Below are 20,993 nucleotides of genomic sequence, written 5' to 3'. Positions count from 1 at the left end.
ACAGTAGGCAGTTGTACCATAATGGTAAGTATTTGTGTATCTAAACATAGAAAAAAGGTATAGTAAAAATACAGTATTATAATCTGATGGGACCACCATCTTCTGTGTGGTCCGTCATTGACCGCAACAGCATTAATGCAGTGCATAACTGTAAACGGAATCATATAGCATGTGGCCTTCTGAATCTGGTTTCTTTCACTTGGCATGTTTTTGAGGTTCATTCATGTTGTAGCATGTCAGTACTTCGTTCCTTTATATGGCTGAATAATACTCATCATATGTAGATACCACAGTTTGTTTATTCCTTGAGTTAATGGACATTTGGGATATTTTCATCTTTTGGCTGTTGGGAATAGTGCTGCTATGAACATGTGTGTACACATATTTGCGCACCTGTTTTCAGTTCTTTTGGGTATATATGTAGGAGTGAAATTGCTGGGTCATATGGTAATTTTATGTTTGACTTTTTGAGGAACCTCAATGTAGTTTTATAAGTAAGGTCAAACATCATCTTATAGCCACTCACTAATTTATAGGGAGTGTGTGTGTGTGTGCACGCTTGTGCGTGCATGTGTGTGTGTGTGTTGAGACAGAGTATCACTCTTGCCCAGGCTGGAGTACAGTGATGCGATCTCGGATCACTGCAACCTCTGCATCCCAGGTTCAAGCAATTCTCATGCCTCAGCCTCCTGAGTAGCTGAGACTACAGGCGCACGATACCACGCCTGGCTGATTTTTGTATTATTGGTAGAGACAGAGTTCGCCATGTTGACCAGGCTGGTCTTAAACTCCTAGCTTCAAGTGATCCACCCACCTTGGCCTCCCAAAGTGCTAGATTACAGGCATGAGCCACCGCGCCCGGCCAGCTTGTCTTATTTTATCTCTACTCCCTTTCACTCTACCCTACTTCACCTTGGGTTATTTTGAAGTAAACCCCAGACATTATATAATTTCACCTGCATATATTTCAGTGTTTCTACACGATAACGACTTTTAAGAAACGTAACTCTGTCACTATATCAAAAATTAATAGTAATCCCTTAATATCCTGAAATATCTAGTTATTTATTAATTTTTAATTAGGTGTAACATTCACATGGTTCCAAAAAATCTGTGGATTCAAAAAGGTATTTATTGAAAAGTTTCCGTTCCACTGTTATTCCCAGTGACCTAAATCCCCTTTTCCACTTGACGGACATTTTGGCTGTTTCCATCTTATGGCTGTTTACTGTGGCAGCCACTGCTCTTGGCTTCCTTTCTGTCCGTCCAGGGAGATGAATGCATATACAGGCAAACATGATCAGGCATTAGTCTCATTTTAAAGAAGGTTAAATGATGGAGTCAGGATTTGAATCTGGATCTCCCCGCCTCCAAAGTTTATGATGTTCTAATATGCCGATCAGAATTTCCACTTCACTCATTGTGAATAAAATGAGATTGGTGGAAAGAAAAATTGGGTGATTATTCAGTTTTTTTCTTTACCTTAAAAAAAGTTTATCTTTCATCCTGCTAGTAAATGTTACAGGAAAATTAGAAACTATAGATGAGTAATTTTAAGAGAAATGTTTGTATTCTCTCCTGCTCAGGAACAGCCACAGTAAATCCCTTGGTATATATGCTTTCATTCCTTGTGTATTTTGAAGAAGTGAATATTTAAATTTTTGAAGAAAATTAAATTCATATTGTTTAATAATTTACTCTTTAACAAGTAAACAGCTGTTTTGAGTCACTATATAAAGATGTATGTGTCATCATTCTTAGTGTCTATACAGTATATCATTGTATTTAATTAATCAGCTGTTGATGAACATTTAGTTATCTTCACCTTTTTGCTGTTATAGAAACCACATCAGTGAACCTCCTCATACAGATATTCTCGTGTAGTATGACTGGTTATTTCGTTATGGTAAATTCCCAGAAATTGACCTCTTGGCTCAAAGACACACACATTTAAGGCATAAAGATTATTCTAATTTATATTCCCAGTAGATAAAAAGCCTGTTTCCCTGTACCTGCTAAAAATTGAGCTTATGCCTATAACATAATTACTATTTACGTGGCTTGACATTTCATTTTAAAAGAGTAGCTTTAACTAGCTACTATCAGAGTAAGAATTATTCCTATCATGCAGATTGTTTGTTAGGGCTTTAGGGGGTAGTTTTGCTGGTCTCTGTTTGAAAATTTCCTCGCTTGTTCTTTCCCTGGCAGCGGCCCTTCTCAGCATCCCTGGCTTTGTCGAGCGGCTTTGTAAACTGGCGACTCGAAAGGTGTCGGAGTCAACGGGCACAGCCAGCTTCCTTCAGGAGTTGGAGGAGTGGTACACATGGCTAGACAATGCTTTGGTGCTAGATGCCCTGATGCGAGTGGCCAATGAGGAGTCAGAGCACAATCAAGGTATGGGAGGATGGGTCCCCTGAGTGATCGGGAGCTTTTCCTTGGGCGCCTGGGACCATTCTTGCTCTCCTTTCCAAGGAGGATTAATTTGAGATTTGCTCAGAGTAGAATTTTCCTCAAGGCAATTCTAGACCATGACTATTAAGACTCTTTTGATAGCTTGTTACAGAAACCTCATTGAACTCCCCAAAGTGGACCTGATTTCAGGGAGAAGGGCTTTGTTGCAGACCTGAGACAGCTGTGTCTCAGGGACTAATAAGAACCAGTAACCAGAGGATTCTTAGGAACCTAGAACTTCTCTCTTTGTCTCTTTCTTTCTACAGTGTTTCTTAGTCTTCTCTCTCACTGTACCCTGCCTTTTCCTGGTCCCCTTGATGGGACTAGGCAGAAGACTGCCTATTAAATAAGAAGACTCCCAGTCTCAGCTCCAGCTTCCTGGTAAAGAGCTCTGGCCCATCTTTGGTTAGGTGCCCACCCCTAAAGCATTAAACCTGGCCAGCAGGTTCAGAATATACAAACCCAGGAATTCTCAGCTCCCAAACAAGGAATAGGTATCTCATTGGGAGTGGGAGGCCACCAGCTTTTCTTCTTCCCTCCAGCTCCAAATTGAAGAGACTAAGTTCTCGGTGAGTATGGCAAAGAGGTCAGAGGGTTCCTTCCTCCACCCAGCTCCATACTGCACTCACGGTATGGAAGCTCTGTCTCACATACTTCAGGCCAAGAATTCTATGGCTCTGATCACCTTTGCCCTAGCTTGCTCATGTACAGGGGTTTTACACTGGGAGAGGCAAGCCCAGAAGACTAGAGGCTACTGACCCTGCTCTGAGAATTTGCCCACAGAGGCAGTTAGTAAGAACAGAGTCCAGGGAAGTTCATGCCTGAGGAGATTTTGATGGTAAGCAAATAAAAAAAAACAGGCACCTCTTCTTTTTTTTTACTCTTTTATTTTTTATATTTTCTCTTTTTTTGAATAGAGACGGGTTTTGCCATGTTGGCCAGGCTGGTCTCAAACTCCTGGCCTCAAATGATCCACCCTCCTTGGCCTCCCAGAGTGCCAGGTTTATAGGCATGAGCCACTGTGCCCGGCCAGGTACCTCGTCTTAATTAAGAACAGGGTGATCCACAGACCAGCTAGTTCACCAGAGAACCAGGGAAGGAGACAGCTGAGAAGAACTCTCCTGAGGTCAGAACAAAGCTCAATTTCAAAAATTACCCCTTCCTGAATTTAATTGAATTAGACTTCGGAGCAGTGTATACTCCAGGACATTATCAAAAACAGTCGAGAATTCAGTCAGCAGTTAGTAGAGCCTAACAGCTGGATATGATACCAGAAGAGGCAGGAAGCTGAACAGAGAGATCATGGAAAGAGCTAGTCAAAGACAGCCTGGCTGAATGTCATCCCAGGGAGACTCTGTACATGCCCAAGATTGTACTCTCTGAGGCACAACGTGAAAATCTTCACCAGTCTTTGGGGAAAGAGACTTCACTAAAATAGTCTAGCCAAGTCACTCAACTAATAAATAAGCAAATAACAACAAGCCCTGAAGGAGGGGGAATCAGTATCCAGAGTTGCTTATATCCAGTATCCAGTATATTACTTAAAATGTCCAATTTTTATTTTTATTTATTTTTTTTTCTTTTTGAGATGGAGTCTCTGTCGCCCAGGTTGGAGTGCAGTGGCACAATCTTGGCTCACTGCAACCTCTGTCTCGCATGTTCAAACAGTTCTCTCTCAACCTCCTGAGTAGCTGGGATTACAGGCGCATGCCACCACACCCAGCTAATTTTTTGTATTTTAGTAGAGCAAGGGTTTTACCTAGTTGCTGGTATTGAACTCCTGAGCTCAGGCAATCCACCCGCCTTGGCCTCCCAAAGTGCTGGGATTATAGGCGTGAGCCACCGCGCCTGGCCTAAAATGTCCAGTTTTTAACAAAAATTGAGACATACACACAAAAAAACAGGAAAGTGTAACCTATACACAAGAAAAAGGCAACAGAAATTGCCTGTGAAAGGGTCCAGATATCAGATTTAACAGTGACTTCAAAGCAGCTATTAAAAATATTATCAAAGGGCTGGGCGCAGTGGCTCACACCTGTAATCCCAGCACTTGGGAGGTGGAGGTGGGCGGATCACGAGGTCAGGAGATCGAGACCATCCTGGCTAACATGGTGAAACCCCGTCTCTACTAAAAATATAAAAAATTAACTGGGCGTGGTGGCGGGCACCTGTAGTCCCAGCTACTCAGGAGACTGAGGCAGGAGAATGGCGTGAACCTGGGAGGCAGAGGTTGCAGTGAGCCGAGATCCCGCCACTGCACTCCAGCCTGGGCGACAGTGCGAGACTCTGTCTCAGAAAAATATATATATATGATCAAAGAACTAAAACTATGCTTGAAGAAGTAAAGGACTATTTGATAATGTGTCGTTAGATAGAGAATAACAATAAAAAGATAGGAAGTATTTGAAAAGAGCCCAGTGGAAGTTCTAGAGTTGAAGAGTAGTATAATAATCAGGCCAGGTGTGGTGGCTCACACCTGTAATCCCAGCAGTTTGGGAGGCTGAGGTGGGCGGAGCATTTGAGGCCAGGAGTTCGACATCAGCCAGGCCAATGTGGCGAAACCCCATCTCTATTAAAAATACAAAAGTTAGATGGCCATGGTGGTGCACACCTGTAATCCCAGCTACTTGGATTGCTGAGGCATGAGAATCGATTGAACCCGGGGCAGAGGTTGCAGTGTGCTGAGATGGTGCCACTGCAGTTGCACCTGGGTGACAAGAGTGAGACTTTGTCTCAAAAAAAAAATAAAAAGTATAATAATCAAGATGAAAAAATCACTAGAAAGACTCAGCAGTAGATATGAACTGGCAGAAGAAAGACTCAGCAAAATAGGTTGATAGAGATTAAACATTCTAAAGAACAGAGGGAAGAAAGAATAAAGAAAAATGAATAGGGCCTTAAAATAATGTGGGGCGCTATTAAGCATACCAAGATAGGCATAATGGGAGTACCAGAAGGAGATAAAGGAACAGAAAAAAGTATCAAAGAAATAATGCTGAAAACCTCCCAAATGTAATGTAAATCATTAATGCACACATTCAAGAAGCCCAAAGAATCCAAGTTGGAATACTCAGATCCACATGCAGACACATCGTAATAAAAACGCTGAGGCCTGGCATGTTGGCGCACACCTGTAATCCCTGCACTTTAGGAAGCCAAGGAGGGTGGATCGCTTGAGCTCAGGAGTTCAAGACTAGCCTGGAGAATGTGGCAAAAACCCCATCTCTTTGAAAAATAAAAAATAAAAAATAAAGTTAACCAGGGGTAGTAGTGCATACCTGTAATCCCAGCTACTCAGGAAACTGAGATGGGACAATCACCTCAACCCAGGAGGATGAGGCTGTAGTGAGCTGTGATCGCAGCCTGGGTGACAGAGTGAGACCCTGCCTCCAAAAAGAAAAAAAAAAAAATCCTGAAAGATAAGAAAATCTTGAAAGTAGTAAGAGAAAAATGGCTCATCATGCCCAAGGATATTCCAGTAAGATTAGTGGCTGACTTATCAGGAATAATGGAAGGCAGAAGGCAGTAGGGTGACAGATTCAGAATGCTGAAAGAAAAAAACAGTCATCCAAGAACCTTGTATTTTACAAAACTATGTTTCAAAGATGAAGTTGAAATAAAAACATTCTTAGAAAAGAAAAACTGAAAGAACTCATTAGTAACAGACAAACATCTGGAAATTAAGCAGCATACCGACTTATGAGAAATACCAAAGGAAGTTCTTCAGGTTGAAAGCAGGTGACTTCAGACAGTAATTTGACTCCACATGAAAAACAAAGAGCACCAGTAAAGGTAGTTCTATAATTATAAGAGATTGTGTAAATGCATATTTATTTTCCTTTTCTTCAGTTAGTTAAGAAACTTACATAAACCATCTAATTATATTGTTGAAACTATAACATGTGGAAACATATTTTGCAATAACTGTACAAAGAAAACGGGTGGTACCAAAGTTGTAATGGAGTATCATGACACCAAATGGCAACTTGAATCCATAGGAATCGGTGAGGAGAACCAAAATGGTAATAAGAGGGTAAATACAATAAACTCTATAAATGTATACTTGCTCTTCATTCCTTTTCTCAGTTTCTCTAACATAAAATTATTTAAAGTAACAATTAGAACAAGTATTGTTGGGCTTTTAACGTACATAGATACAATATGCACAATTACAGCACAGAAAGAGTGAAGACAGAATGGAGCTGTAAGTTAGAATAAATCTGAAAGTGCTTGCTTCAGCAACACATATTCCAAAATTGGAACAGTACAGAGATTAGCATGGCCCCTGTGCAAGGACGACATGCAAATTCGTGATGCATTCCATATTTATTTCTAATTTTTTTTAAAAATCTGGAAAAGATTAAGATATATGTGGTAAGCAACTTTTTTTTTTTGATATGGAGTTTCGCTCTTGTTACTCAGGCTGGAGTGCAGTGGTGCCATCTTGGCTCCCCGCAACCTCCGCCTCCCCGGTTCAAGCGATTCTCCTACCTTAGCCTCCCGAGTAGCTGGGATTACAGGCATGTGCCACCATGCCCAGCTAATTTTGTATTTTTAGTAGAGATGGGGTTTCTCCATGTCGGTCAGGCTGGCCTCGAGCTCCCGACCTCAGGTGATCTGCCCACCTTGGCCTCCCAAAGTGCTGGGATTACGGGTGTGAGCCACCGCGCCCAGCCAGCAACTTCTAAGAAAGTAACTTGGGGCCAGGCGCGGTGGCTGACGCCTGTAATCCCAGCACTTTGGGAGGCCGAGGCGGGCAGATCACGAGGTCAGGAGATTGAAACCATCCTGGCTAACATGGTGAAACCCGTCTCTACTAAAAATACAAAAAAATTAGCTGGGCGTGGTGGCGGGCGCCTGTAGTCTCAGCTGCTGGGGAGGCTGAGGCAGGAGAATGGCATGAACACGGGAGGCGGAGCTTGCAGTGAGCTGAGATTGTGCCACTGCACTCCAGCCTGGGTGACAGAGCGAGACTCTGTCTCAAAAAAAAAAAAAAAGAAAAAGTAACTTGGGAAATATAGTAAAGAAATAATTGAAGGAAATAGAATGTTATACTAGAAAATATTAATCAAAAGAAACATTAAAGGAGATATAGAGGAACAAAAAAACACACAAGACATACAGAAAACAAAAAGTTAAATGGCAGAAGTCAGTCCAGCTTTATCAATAATAACATTAAATGTGAACAGATTTAACAATTCATTCAAAAGACAGATTGTTATATTGGATCAGAAAACAAGATCCAGTTATATGCAGCCTACAGAAAACACACTTTCAATTCAGAGATAAAACAGGTTAAAAGTAAAGGACAGAAAAAGATGTATCATGCAGGCAGCATCCACGAGAAAGCTGGAGAGGCTGTACTTTTAAAAAGCTGGAGGGACGGAGTCTCACTCTGTTGCCTAGGCTGGAGTGCAGTGGCACGATCAGCTCACTGCAAACTCCACCTCCCGGGGTTCAAGCGATTCTCGTGCTTCAGCCTCCCAAGTAGTTGGGATTACAGGCGGGGAGCCCACGCCCAGCTCATTTTTGTGTGTGTTTTTAGTAGAGATGGGATTTCAGCATGTTGGCCAGGTTGGTCTCAAATGGCCTCAGGTGATCCGCCTGCCTTGGCCTCCCAAAGTGCTGGGATTACAGGCATGAGCCACCACCACCCAGCCAAAAAAGCTGGAGAGACTTTAAAGCAAAAACTGTTATCAGAGCAAAATAGGGATATTTTATAATAACAGGGTGAAACCATCAAGAAGATATAACAGTTATAAACATGTATGCATCTAAAAACAGTCCCCCAAAAATACATGAAGCAAAAACTAACAGATTGGAAGAGAGCAGTAGTTCAAAAACAACAGCTGGAGACCTTAACATACTACTTTTAATAATGGATAAAACTAAGCAGAAGATCAACAGAGAAACAGAAGACTTAAATAACACTGTATACCAACAAGGACTAACAGAGAACTGTAGAACACTCCACCCAACTACTACAGAATGCACATTCTTCTCAAGTGCCCATGAACATTCTCCAGGACAGACCATATGCTAGGCTGTTAAAAAAAGTTCAGCAAATGTAAAAGGATTAAAATTGTACAAAAGTATGTCCTCAAATCCCAGTGGGGTGAGTTAGAAATAAATAACAAACTTGGGAAATTAATAAATAAATGCAAATTAAGCAGAATACTTCTAAATAACCAATGGGTCAAACAGGAGATCACAAACAAAATTAGGAAATATCTTGAGGCTGGGTGCGGTGGCTCACACCTGTAATCCCAGCCCTTTGGGAGGCCGAGGAGGCGGGTCGCTTAAGGTCAGGAGGTCCAGGCAGGAAAATTGCTTGAACCCCCAAGGCGGAGGATGCAGTGAGCCGAGATCACACTACAGCCTGGGTGACAGAGTGAGATTCCGTCTCAAAAAAAAAAAAGGAGATATTTTGAGACAAATGAAAATGACAGTATATAACAGACAAACTTATGGGATGCAGCTAAAGCGTGCTTAGAGGGAACTTTAGAGCTATAAGCCTACATTTTTAAATAAATCTAAATTGCCTAAACGTCTACCTTAAGTCATTGGAAAAAGAACAAACATCTCAAAAGGAAAAGGAAGTAATAGGATTAGAGTGAAAACTAATGAGACAGAGAATAGAAAAAACAATAGAGAAGATCTACAAAACCAAAGATGATTTTTTTAAAGGTAATCTTTAGAAAGATCAACAAAGTTGACAAACTTTTAGCCACACTGACCAAAAAAGAAAGGCTCAAATTACTAAATTAGAAATGAAAGAAGGTACGTTACAACCAACCTTAAGAAAGTAAAAGGACTCTGAGGGAATACTATAAACAATATAAGCCAATAAACTAAATAACCTAGATGAAATGAGCAAGTTAAAAGACATAAACTATTGCAGCTAACTCAGGAAGAAATAGAAAACCTGAAAGAAGTATAACAACGAGATTGAATAAATAATGAAAAACTGCCCACAGAGAGAAGTCCTGGCCCACATGGCTTCACTGGTTAATTCTACTAGATGTTTCAAGAAGAATTCACACCAGTACTTTCCAGACTCTAATAGAAAATAAAAGAGGAAGGAACACTTCTCAACTTACTCTTTGAGGTCATATTACCATGATACCAAAACCAGATGAAGACATCACAAGACCAGTATCTCTTATGATTATAGGTGCAAAAATCCTCAACAAAATACTAGCACACCAAGTATAGCAACATACAAGGATTGTATACTATGACCAAATGGATTTATGCAAGTTTGGTTCAACATTTGAAAATCAGTTTATGTAATACACTGTGTTAATAGAATAAAGGACAAAAACCATATGATCGTTTCCATAGGAGCAAAAAAGCATTTGACAAAATCCAACACCCCTTCATGGTGAAAACAAACACTCAGGAGAGAACTTCCTCAGCCTGTTAAAGGGCATCTGCAAAAACCCATGGCTAACATCATACCTAATGGCAAAAAATTGAAAGCTTCTCCCACTAAGATCAGGAGCAAGACGAGTTCCTGATCGTTTCTAGAAGTGGCAGTGCCATTGCCACTTCTCTTCAGCATTGTATTGGAGGTTCTGGCTAGGGCAGTTAGGCAAGAAAAAGAAATTAAAGGCATGCAAATTAGAAAAGTAGTGAAACTATTCACAGATGGGATGATCTTGTATGTAGAAAAACCTAAGGAATCTAGTGTAAAAACCAGTAAACTAATAAATAGGTTCAACAAAGGTTCAGAATACAAGGCTAATATTTAAAAATGAGTAGTATTTCTATAGAGTAGCAATCAACAAACCAAAAATTAAGGAAACAATTTTATTTATAATAGGACCAAGAATCAGAAAATTAATATTGTTAAGATAATGATATTCCCACTCTGATCTATAGATCAGCCTTACAGATTCAACACAGTTTCTGTCAGAACTCTCAGCTGACTACTTTGCACAAATGGAGTAGCTGATCCTAAAGTTCATGTGGAAGTGCAGGAGACTCAGATTAACAAAAACAGTCTTGAACTAGGCCGGGTACAGTGACTCATGCCTGTAATCCCAGCACTTTGGGAGGCTGAGGCAGGAGGATCACTTGGCCTCAGGAGTTTGAGGCCAGCCTGGGTAACATAGTGAGACCCCTGTCTCTATAAAATATTTAAAAATTAGGCAAGCCTCATGACACCCACCTATAGTCCCAGCTACTCAAGAGGCTGAGGTGGGAGGGTAGCTTGAGTCCAGGAGTTTGAGGCTGCAGTAACCTGTGATCATGCCACTGCATTCCAGCCTGGGTGACAGCGAGACTGTCTCAAAAAAACAAAAATAAAAACAAAAAAAACCTAAGACAACTCACGTCCTGACTTGAAAACTTACTACAAAGCTGCAATCGAGACACTGTGCTGCTGGCCTGAGGATAGACATATTGATCAGTGGAATATTGTTGAGAATTCAGAAATAAACCCTCATGCTTATTATGATCAATTGATTTTCAACGGGTACCAAGACCATTCATTGGCGGAAACAGTAGTAGTCTTTTTCAACAAATGGTAGTAGTCTTTTCAACAAATGGTACTGGGACCATTTGATGTCCACATGTGAAATAATGAAGTTAGATCCCCTGCCTTATGTCATATACAAAATTAAAAGGGTCAAAGACCTAAATGTAAGAGCTAAACCTATGAAACCCTTAGAAGAAAACATAAGGATAAAGCTTCATGGCCTTGGATTTAACGGTTTAGGTGTCATACACAATGACATCTGAAGCACAAGCAACCAGGTAAATAATAAATTGGACTTCATCAAAATTAAAATGTTTTGTTCTTCAGAAAACACAATCAGGAAAGTGAAAAAGAGAACCCACAGAATGGAAGAACGTTTTTTGTGGGTAAGGCAGGGTGGGGCATTTTTGCAAATCATATATCTAATAAAGGATTTGTATCTAGAATGTATAAAGAACTCCCATAACTCAATAATAAAAAAGATAACCCATTTCAAAATATAGACAAAGGATCTGAATAGACATTTCTTCAAAGAAGATATACGAATAATTATTAAGCACGTGAAAAATGTTCACCATCATGGTAGCCGTCAGGGAAATGCAAATCAAAACCACAGTGAGGCCAGGCACAGTGGCTGGCACCTGTAATCCCAGTACTTTGGGAGGCCAAGGCAGGAGGATTATTCAAGACCAGCTCGAACAACAGAGCAAGACCTCATCTCTACAAAAAAAATTTTGGTTAGCCAGGCATAGTGGCACGTGCCCATAGTCCTGACAACTTGGGAGGCTGAGGTGGGAGGATTGTTTGAGTCCAGAGTTCAATGCTGCAGTGAGCTGTGATCCTGCCACTGCACTTAAGTAGTCTAGGTGATAGAGGAAAAAACAAACCCCACAATGATATAGTACTTCATACTCACTAGAATGGTTATCATCAAAAAAGGTGGATAATAAGGGTTGGCAAGAATATGGAGAAATCAGAGCCCTCAATCACTATTAGTGGGCATGTAGAATAGTGCAGCCACTTTAGAAAAAAGTCTAGCAGTTCCTCAAAAGGTTAACATACAGTTATGTCATAGGGCCTAGAAATCCTCCTCCCAGATATATACCCAAGAGAAATGAAAATATATGTTACACAAAAACTTGTTCAGGTATGTTCATCACAGCATATTCATAACAGCCAAAATATGGAAACAACGCAAATGACTGTCACCTGATTAATGAATAAACAGAATATGGTTTTTTTTGTTGTTTTTTTTGTTTGTTTTTTGAGACAGGGTCTCTCTCTGTCGCCTAGGCTACAGTGCAGTGGTGTGATCACAGCTCATTGCAGCCCTGACCTCCCAGGCTCAGCCATCCTCCTACCTCAGCCTCCCGAGTAGCTGGAAACACAGATGCATGCCACTACGCCCAGCTAATTTTTTTATTTTTTGTAATAAAAAGAGACAGGATCTTGCTGTGTTGCCCAAGCTGGTCTCAAACTCCTGCACTCAAATGATCTTCCCGTCTTGGTCTCCCGAAGTATTGGAATTACAGGCATGAGCCACTGTACCAAGCCAGAATGTGATATATTTATACTAGCGGATATTATTCAGGAGTAAAAAAAAGGGAATGCTGATAGGTGCTACAACATGGATAAACCTTGAAAACATTGTACTAGGTGTGAAAGAAGCAGTCACAAAAGACGGCATATTACGTGAGTTCATTAATATGAAGTGTCCTGAATAGGCAATTGCATAGAGATGGAAAATGGTTTCATGGTTGCCTAGAGCTAAGGGGTTTGGTGGGAAATAGGAAGTGACTGGTAGTGAGTACAAGGCTGCTTTTGGGGGGTGATGAAGATATTCTAAAATTGATTGTGGTAATGGCTGCACAACTCTATGAATGTCCTAAAAATCACGATACCATGGTTAACTAAATGGGTGAATTGCATGGTATGTGAATTGTACCTCAAAGCTGTTAAAAAAAAAAAAAAAAAGTGAGTGTGCATGCCCACAGAAAATGGAGTGCAGTGCAGACAGACAGAGAGTGGTGACCGCTCCAATCGGTGTGGTAGAGCTGAAGAGACTCGGAGGGAAGCACAGGCCTCATGAGCTGGTTTTCCCATCCTCATCCTTGGGACTGACCTTGTTGCTAAGCTCTGGCCATTGCTTTGGAGACTGTTTCTTGAAAATATTTATCCCAGAAAGTCTTGTCAGGCCTGCGCAAGCCAGGCACCAAAAGTTGGTGGTGACTTGGAGAGGGGTCAAGCTGCCCTGTCTCTTTCTTCGCAGACGTTCATTTCTCAGTAGGACTTGTGTGCCCCACACTGTGCCCACTGCTTCCATAAACATCCTTCCCTGCAGGACTCCCTAGAGCACCATGGGCTGGGTGCCGAGGATGCCAAGCACGCAAGGTCACACAGCAGTGCACGACAGAGGCAGGATTCTGCGTGATAGTTCTTCAGGTTCACTTCACAGATTAGCTGACACTTAACTGTTCTGGAAGCTGGGCCAAGGAGTCCTAACATGGAAATTGAGTAACTATAGTTTTTTGCCCAAGGTACAGGAGAATAAATATGAGTAGATAGAATCTCTTAAATTAAAAATTTCTCCAGTAAATTTTTCCTAAGTCTTTGCCTCCTGCCTGTTTAGTTCCCATTAAAAGCGTGGAGATGAAAAAGAATACAAAGTAGCAAGCAAGCATTCGCAGAAAAACTCAGTTTTCTGAGGACTTAACTTCTATTTAGTTTCTAATTGTATGTTGCTTACTTGGGGCAATGTTCCAGGCACCTTCAGTATATTCCTCTACTCCTTACAACATTAAGGGGTAGGTATAGTTGTCAGTATTGCTGTTTTACAAAGGAGGATGGATGCTGAAGCAGAGAGGTCCACTGATTTACTGAAGACCACCCAGCTAGTGAATGGGGTTCAAACCCAGTAGTCTGGCTTCAGGGTCTGTGCTCTTAACTACCGTGCCACGCTGTGTCTCAGTCACACTTCATTCAGCAGCTTGTCATCTTCCAGGGTTGTGATTTTAACATGACTGGGAAAGATAGTTCCAAGTCCACAGGGTAGAGTAAGTTAGATTCTCTCTCTCTCCTTTTGTTTTTTGAGACAGAGTCCAGCTCTGTCGCCCAAGCTGGAGTGCAGTGGCACGATCTCTGTTGGCCTTCCAGGCTCAAGCGATCCTCCCACCTCTCCCTCTTGAGTAGCTGGGACTACAGGCGCATGCCACCATGCCCAGCTAATTTTTAAAATTTTTTTATAGCGATGAGGTCTCACTGTATTGTCCAGGCTGGTCTCAAACTCCTAGGCTCAAGCAGTCCACCTGCCTTGGCCTCCCAAAGTCCTGGGATCATAGGCATGAGCCACCACACCCAGTCGGAATAAGTTAGGGTCTTCTGTCTTGATACTTTGCAGAGTATCACTGTGTTTTCTGTATGAGCCTTACCTGAATGTATCTGATAACCACTCCTCTATAACACATAGAAGCCTTTGCAAAAAGCCTCTAGGGAAACAGTTTCTGTAGGAACTTGAGAGGACCTTGGCAGTTACTGATTCATCTGTTCACCTTTAAAATGAGGAAACTGAAGGGAAGTCACTCTGCTAAGATCACCTAGCCTCTCCTGACTCTGACCAATGCCCTCTTGAAATAGTAGGGATCTACGCTGGGCATGGTGGCTCACGCCTGTAATCCCAGCACTTTGGGAGGCCGAGGCGGGCAGATCACTTGAGATCAGGAGTTCAAGACCAGCCCGGCCAACATGGTGAAACCCCATCTCTACTAAAAATAGAAAAATTAGCTGGGCGTGGTGGCGCATGCCTGTAGTCCCAGCTACTCGGGAGGCTGAGGCAGGAGACTTGCTTGAAACCAGGAAGCGGAGGTTGCAGTGAGCCCAGATCATGCCACTGCACTCCAGCCTGAGTGACAGAGCAAGACTCTGTAAATAAGTAAAGAAAGGATCTAGGAGTGAATGGGGGCTTCTCTTATGTTCCCATTCAGTCTGTACAGTAACCCTAGCTGTCTGCTACAGAGCAGTCTAAGGCCTAGTGAGGAGGTGACTGGCCCAAGGTCATAAAGCCAGCAAGTCTGACACATATCAAGTGTCCCATAAATATCACTTAGCTGCTGTTGATGTTAGCAGTAATGACATTGGGTAAAATGAAAATCTGCCTGTAGATAATATGTTCATCTGCATCAATAGCATCAGTTGTGATACCCAGTCTGCTTTAGAAAGTTGAACCTTAGAAAAATTTAGATGGTTCTTTTAAAAAATGGGGAATTGTTCAAAAAGAATCCCTCTTGGGCTTCAGCAGTGTCCGTCATGGAGTCTCAGCAGAAGAACCAAGTAAACAGGGCCATTTGCGACTTGAAGAGCGGTCCCAATAATTTGCTGTCATACATCTGCCTGGGCGCTTTCTGGGGGTCTGGTTGGTGGCAGGAGAAGGGCATAAGCAGGGAGGGATGGGTCATGTTACTGTGTTGACTGTGTCCGAATATTTTTACTTTATGTTAAAGTTGATGAGACATAACTATTGCAGAGTCCATTTTTCCAAGTCTCTGCGCTCACCTGGCTCCTGGGGGTGTGGAGGGAGTTTTGCAGCTTTCAGAGTCTGTGTTTTGGGCTCAAGGCCCAGCCAAATGGCTATGCTACAAGTCTGTTCAGAGCAGGTTCGAGGGGCAGAAACGTGTTTCCTCACAAGCTGTGACTCAATCCTGTCTCCGGTGGCTGTGTCAGCCTCCATTGTGTTCCCTCCTCCAGGGGCTTCTGAGGAGAATGGCCTGCCTCACACGTCAGCCAGGACCCAGCTGCCCCAGTCAATGAAGATTATGCATGAGATCATGTACAAACTGGAAGTGCTCTATGTTCTCTGCGTGCTGCTGATGGGGCGTCAGCGAAACCAGGTGGGCCCCTCTCCAGCGTCTCAGGACACGGGGAGCAGGTGCTGCCCGGGTGCTCATGGTATGCCAGGTGCTCCACTGGGCCTTCTGTTGGAATGGCTCTCGCTCTAGCCTGGCAAAGCATAGCGGTATTTCTCCTTCTGTTCTACCCATAAGGAAACCAGGCTGATTTCAGAACCGGGAGTCTTTCCACTGTGCCTTGCTGTATGGAGCATTTCTAGGCAGTCCTGGTTGGTGCTGAGGGCAGGAGCAGGCAGTTGCCTCTGTGAGGTGAAGACTACAAAGTTGAAAACTGGCAAGCCTGGCCCTGTGGACGTGCTAGAGGAGTTGCCAACCTGATGTGGGCTCAGGGCAGTGGGACAGAGCCCAGAGCTGTGTCTGCTTAGGAAAACTGGGCAAGTATGGGGGGGCTCCAGATGTGCAAGGTTCCCTGAGCCTTGAAGTAGTTCCAAGACGGAGGAGGAAGGGCCCACAACCTACAGTGGAGGAAAAAGGGCTTGGAACAGTGCAGCCCTCCTCAAGACTATTGAGAAGTAGCCTTTTCCTGCAGACCGCGCCCTTCTAGGGAGGAAACCAGGCATGGGGGCAGGAGAGAGGCTGGAGGCTCAGCAGTCCTTCCACACCTTTCTGAGTCAGACACTGGACTGTCACAAGTCTGGGCAACAGAGGTACAGTTACCCCCATTTTACAAGTGAGGATGAAAATGTCCAGAAGAGAATGAGGAGTATACCAGGTGGGAGGGGGCAGTGCCCTGGGGAGGAGTGTGCGTAGTCGCTGGAACAGTGAGGCAGCTGGGGGACGGCCTGGAGCAAACAGCCAGGAGACGAGGGCTGAGGGCTCACGGGGACCAGGTCACGTCAAGCTGTCACAGGCCATTTTAAAGACTTTGGTTTTTACTCTGAGTGAAGTGAGAAGTCATTCCTCTGACTGCTTTTGGAAAGACTGGAAACAGCAAGGAAGGGAATAGGGCGACCATTAGGGGCCCTCATAATAGGGCCAAGAGATGATAGCAGCTAGGACCAGCACATTGATGGTGGGACTGGTGGGAGGTGGTTGCATTCTGGATATGTTTTGAAAGATAGGATTTGCTGATGGTTTGGATGTGAACTTAAGAGTGAGGAGAGGAGTTAAGGGTGACTCCCAAGGTTTTTCGCCCAAGCAAGTAGGAGAATGGATTTGCCATGTATTGAGATGGTTAAGACTAGCAGGTAAGGAGTGGAGGAGCAGGCTTAGGGAGGAAGATGGGGAGTTGTGTTTTGTACAAGGTAGATTTGAGGTGTGTGTTAGAATCGACACTTGGATTGATTACCTACAGCTGGTGTTGGGGAGATGGCAAGGCTGGAGGTATCACTTTGGGAGTCCTCAGCATATGGTTGTATTTAAAACCAGGACACTGGATGAGATCCCACACTGATAGCCACAGCATTGGTGTCCCTTCCTTCAATACGGAACATGTTTTTAATAAAAAATAATAGTTCTAGGGACAGCTTTTATGCATTGAGTGCTATTACTCTTTTGAGGCACTTTCACAGTTACTTATATTTGAAATAATTGTAGGGACAGCTTCTGCGCGTTGAGTGCTATTACTTTTTCGAGGCACTTTCACAGTTGTTTGAATTTTCAGGTATTTAGTAAGTTACACAACAGGTGGTGACTCTGTGTCCCCACACTCAATTCTTGAGAAAGCCAGGGCATAAAGTGGGCTATGCGCTTGGGGGACAGGCCTGGATAGAGCCAGGATTTAAACTCTGCTGCCCTGCCTCCTCTTTCTGCCCTCTCACAGCAGTTCTCTGTTCCCTGAGCCTTCTTGTTGCCAAGTTGCTATGAGTTGTTGCGGTCTTGAGTTAAACTGTATGATTACAGTGCTGGTTCCTTGGGAAGAGACTACTAGTGACCTTGAAATCCTGGCCCCCCAAAACCACTGTTTCACTAGCATGTTCTCATTTGCACAGTCAGCATTTCCTGGGTTTCTGCTGTGTGCCGGGCACCGTGAGGATCTGGATTCCCAGATCCTGCCTATACTGGGTAGCAAGGGGAAGGGTTTCCTTGGCCAGGCCTCACAGAAGGCTTCCTCCTTAAAGAGGCCTCCTCGTTAATGAGCAGTTGGGCCAAGTTCTCAGACCAATCTTGGCCAAATTGAAATCTCAGGACTGGAAAGGCTCCCCATGTGCTGTGAAGCTTCATCCGTCTGGTGCTAATGAATATCCTCCATGTAGCAGTCGTTTCATTTAGTGCCCTGAGTAGCTTCCACATTACCTCATTGAGCCTTTTCAACAGCTCTGTCGTCCCCCATCGCCTTTTCTATCAAGGGACTTGGGCTGAAAGAATGTTGCCCAGGGTCACAGAGCTATCTTGTGAACCCAGGGCTGTCTGACTGCAAAGCCTGAGCTTGCACCCGCTGCCTCCTCAGGAAGAGTGGCACTTCATCTCGCCCACTTGCCTACCATCCTGCTATAGAGCAGGCTACGGGGCTGGACCTGAGAGTAGGAATAATGCATTCTACAAGTAAAATTTGTTTTACAAATTTACACGTGAAGAAGCTGCTATTTTCTTTTTTTTTTTTTTTGAGACAGTCTTGCTCTGCCACCCAGGCTGGAGTGGTGCAGTGGCATGATATCGGCTCACTGCAACCTCTGCCTCCCCAGCTCAAGCGATCCTCCTGCCTCAGCCCTCCAAGTAGCTGGGGTTACAGGCGCACACCACCATGCCTGGCTAATTTTTGTATTTTGTTTTTGTTTTTGTTTTTGAGACGGAGTCTCCCTGTCACTCAGGCTGGAGTGCAATTTCTGCTCACTGCAACCTCCGCCTCCTGGGTTTAAGCAATTCTCCTGCCTCAGCTTCCCGAGTAGCTGGGACTACAGGCATGCGCCACCACACCCAGCTAATTTTTGTATTTTTAGTAGAGACAGGGTTTCATCATGTTGGCCAGGCTGGTCTGAAACTCCTGGCCTCAAGTGATCCACCCGCCTTGGCCTCCCAAAGTGCTGGGATTACAGGCGTGAGCCATCATGCCCAGCCGAGAAGCTGGTATTGTTAGGAGAAAAGGGAAATGATGTAGTAGAAACCTCAAACCTAAGCACTTGGCCTGAACTTAGGAGACCCAGGGTCAGGTCCAAGTCTGCCTCAGAAGGCCCCTCTCTTCCCAGCTGTGTGACTCACCCCTAATCTCTTTAAGCTTGGGTTTCTAGTCTGTGCATTGAGGCAGTTGCACTGGATGAATTTTTTTGGGCCATTGTTGGAACGTTTTATAGCTGTGTGACCTGGGCGTGGCTTAGGGCCCTTTGGAGTGAGACAGGAAGGCAAATGGCTTGGTGAACACCATAGATGTCAGCCGTACCTCCCCACCCCCAGTTAAGCAGGGCAAGGTAGACCCAGGCTGGGTTTTAGTAAAGGCCTGAGTGGCAGAGCAGGTGTCATTTTACATCAGCCTCAGTCTAACAGATTCTGGGCTGCTTATGAGTCTTAACACTGGCCAGAGGCTGTGATTTCTAGTAGGAAGAGTAGTCACCTCTATTACTTTCAGTGGCAAAAACCGCAATTACTTCTACACAACCTAATAGGTTGAAGGAGAGGTCCATAGGAATGGAGGCTGCCAGGGATGTCTTTGTCAGGTTCTGGTCTCCCAAGATAAATGCATACCTGTAGTGGGCTAGAAAGGGGCAGACTTAGGATCTGAACACCTGAGTTAGGTGCCGTTGCAATCAATGACCTTGCCCAGGCTGGTCTTGCTGAACTTCTCCCCCTTGTAAAATAGCAATAAGCGAGCACTGGTGCTGTGTGCAGAGCTTTACATCTGCTTTCTGACTTGATCCTTACAACAGCCCCGAGAAGGACTTGTAATAGCCTCATGTTATATAAACAAATTTTAATAGGGAAATCATTCATCTAGTTCTGTTTTAAAAGATAGAAATTAGTATCAGTGAAGCCTCTCTCCCCTCTGATCCTTGACATTCTGATGGTTCCATGAAGCAGCTAATTTTACCAGTTATTAGTGTATCCTTCTAGAGACATTTTTATGCTTACAAAGGCGAATTGTATTCCTCTTTTTTTACACAATCAGTAATATAGCATGAGCACACTTGCTTTCCCAGTATTATCTCTCGGCAATTGTTCAGTTCACGGCATATAAAATACCTTGATTCTTTTTTACTGGTGCCTTGTATCCCATTGAGTGGCATACCATAATTTATTTTGGGGTATTACAAATAATGCTATAGTGAGTAGTGTTGTAAATATATATCATTTAGTGTTTATATGGATCTGTCTGAGTGTAAATTCCTAAAGTGGAATTGCTGGTTAAAGGGATTATGGATTTGCAATTTTAGAGCTACTGCCAAACCCTCTTCCCTGTGCAGGTCATACCAATGTGCCCTCCCACCAACAGCGTGTGAATGTACCCAATGCCCAAGTCACCAACACGGTCTTATAAAGCTTTGTCATCTTTCCCAGTCTGAAAAAGTGAAAAATCAGAGACATTTGTAGGACTCCTTGTAGAGGAATTTCTTTGCCTGTGGCATGAATTGCCAATGTATGTTCTCTCTTTGTCATATTTGGCTTGTGACTTTGCTTATTTTGAGTTTTGCCGTACAGAATTTTAAAAGGTTTGGGTGGTTGATGTCAACAAGCTTCTTTTTTAGCTTCTAGGTTTAGTATAATCCTTCAGAAAGGCTTTTCTAACTCTTAGATCATTTTTTTTTAATTCTTTGCAGAGATTTTTCTAGATCTTAGAGTTTTTTAATAATTGTATCTTACTTTCAGCTGAAATTTATCCTAGTGCAAAGCATGAGGGACATTTTGATATTAATACGAGGAGACAAATCTTAAGGAATTTGTTTAAGGTGACAAAGTTTGCACATGGTAAAGCTAAGAGTCAAACCCAGGACTCTTGAATCCCAAAGGACTCTTGAATCATGTGCAGGACTCTCTGAATCCCAAACTCATGCTTCTGTGATAGGAACTACCAGACATTATGACTTGTAGCATTATTGTGAGCATTAATGAGCAAAGTTAGAAAGTGGGTTTGTGTGTGGTGGGCATAGGGGATACACGGATGTTTTCTTCAGACCCTGGCACTCCTTACTGACAGAACTGATACTCGTCCTGAATATCATTATCGTGTGTACTGAGCACGAGGTTTTGCTGGATTTTTCAAGCACATTTGTCTTAATACTTTTTCCTTC

At 43.2% G+C, this 20,993-nt stretch overlaps 1 protein-coding gene and 1 non-coding gene across 7 annotated transcripts in view; both read left to right on the top strand.

The window, feature by feature from the left end:
- TRPC4AP (transient receptor potential cation channel subfamily C member 4 associated protein) overlaps positions 1-20,993 on the top strand; it is an 88,629-nt gene that overhangs the window by 53,929 nt on the left and 13,707 nt on the right. For 3 of the 6 annotated variants that reach the window (XM_054542190.2, XM_002830241.4, XM_063720631.1), the window contains exons 8-9: positions 2,209-2,394; positions 15,674-15,816. In XM_054542190.2, coding sequence (XP_054398165.1) covers positions 2,209-2,394; positions 15,674-15,816 — 329 coding nt within the window. Of the gene's footprint in view, positions 1-2,208; positions 2,395-15,649; positions 15,817-20,993 lie in introns of all 6 variants that reach the window. The other 3 variants (XM_009233533.4, XM_002830240.4, XM_063720630.1) reach the window with 1 other exon arrangement.
- On the top strand, positions 6,678-6,781 carry LOC112130450 (U6 spliceosomal RNA). The gene has a single exon (XR_002912714.1). It is a non-coding gene; the product is annotated as a U6 spliceosomal RNA (small nuclear RNA).

This window comes from Pongo abelii, chromosome 21, assembly GCF_028885655.2.
Source record: "Pongo abelii isolate AG06213 chromosome 21, NHGRI_mPonAbe1-v2.0_pri, whole genome shotgun sequence".
Lineage (NCBI taxonomy): Eukaryota > Metazoa > Chordata > Mammalia > Primates > Hominidae > Pongo > Pongo abelii.
Note: the sequence above shows the minus strand (reverse complement) of the source record. Positions and strands in the feature narration are given on the sequence as shown.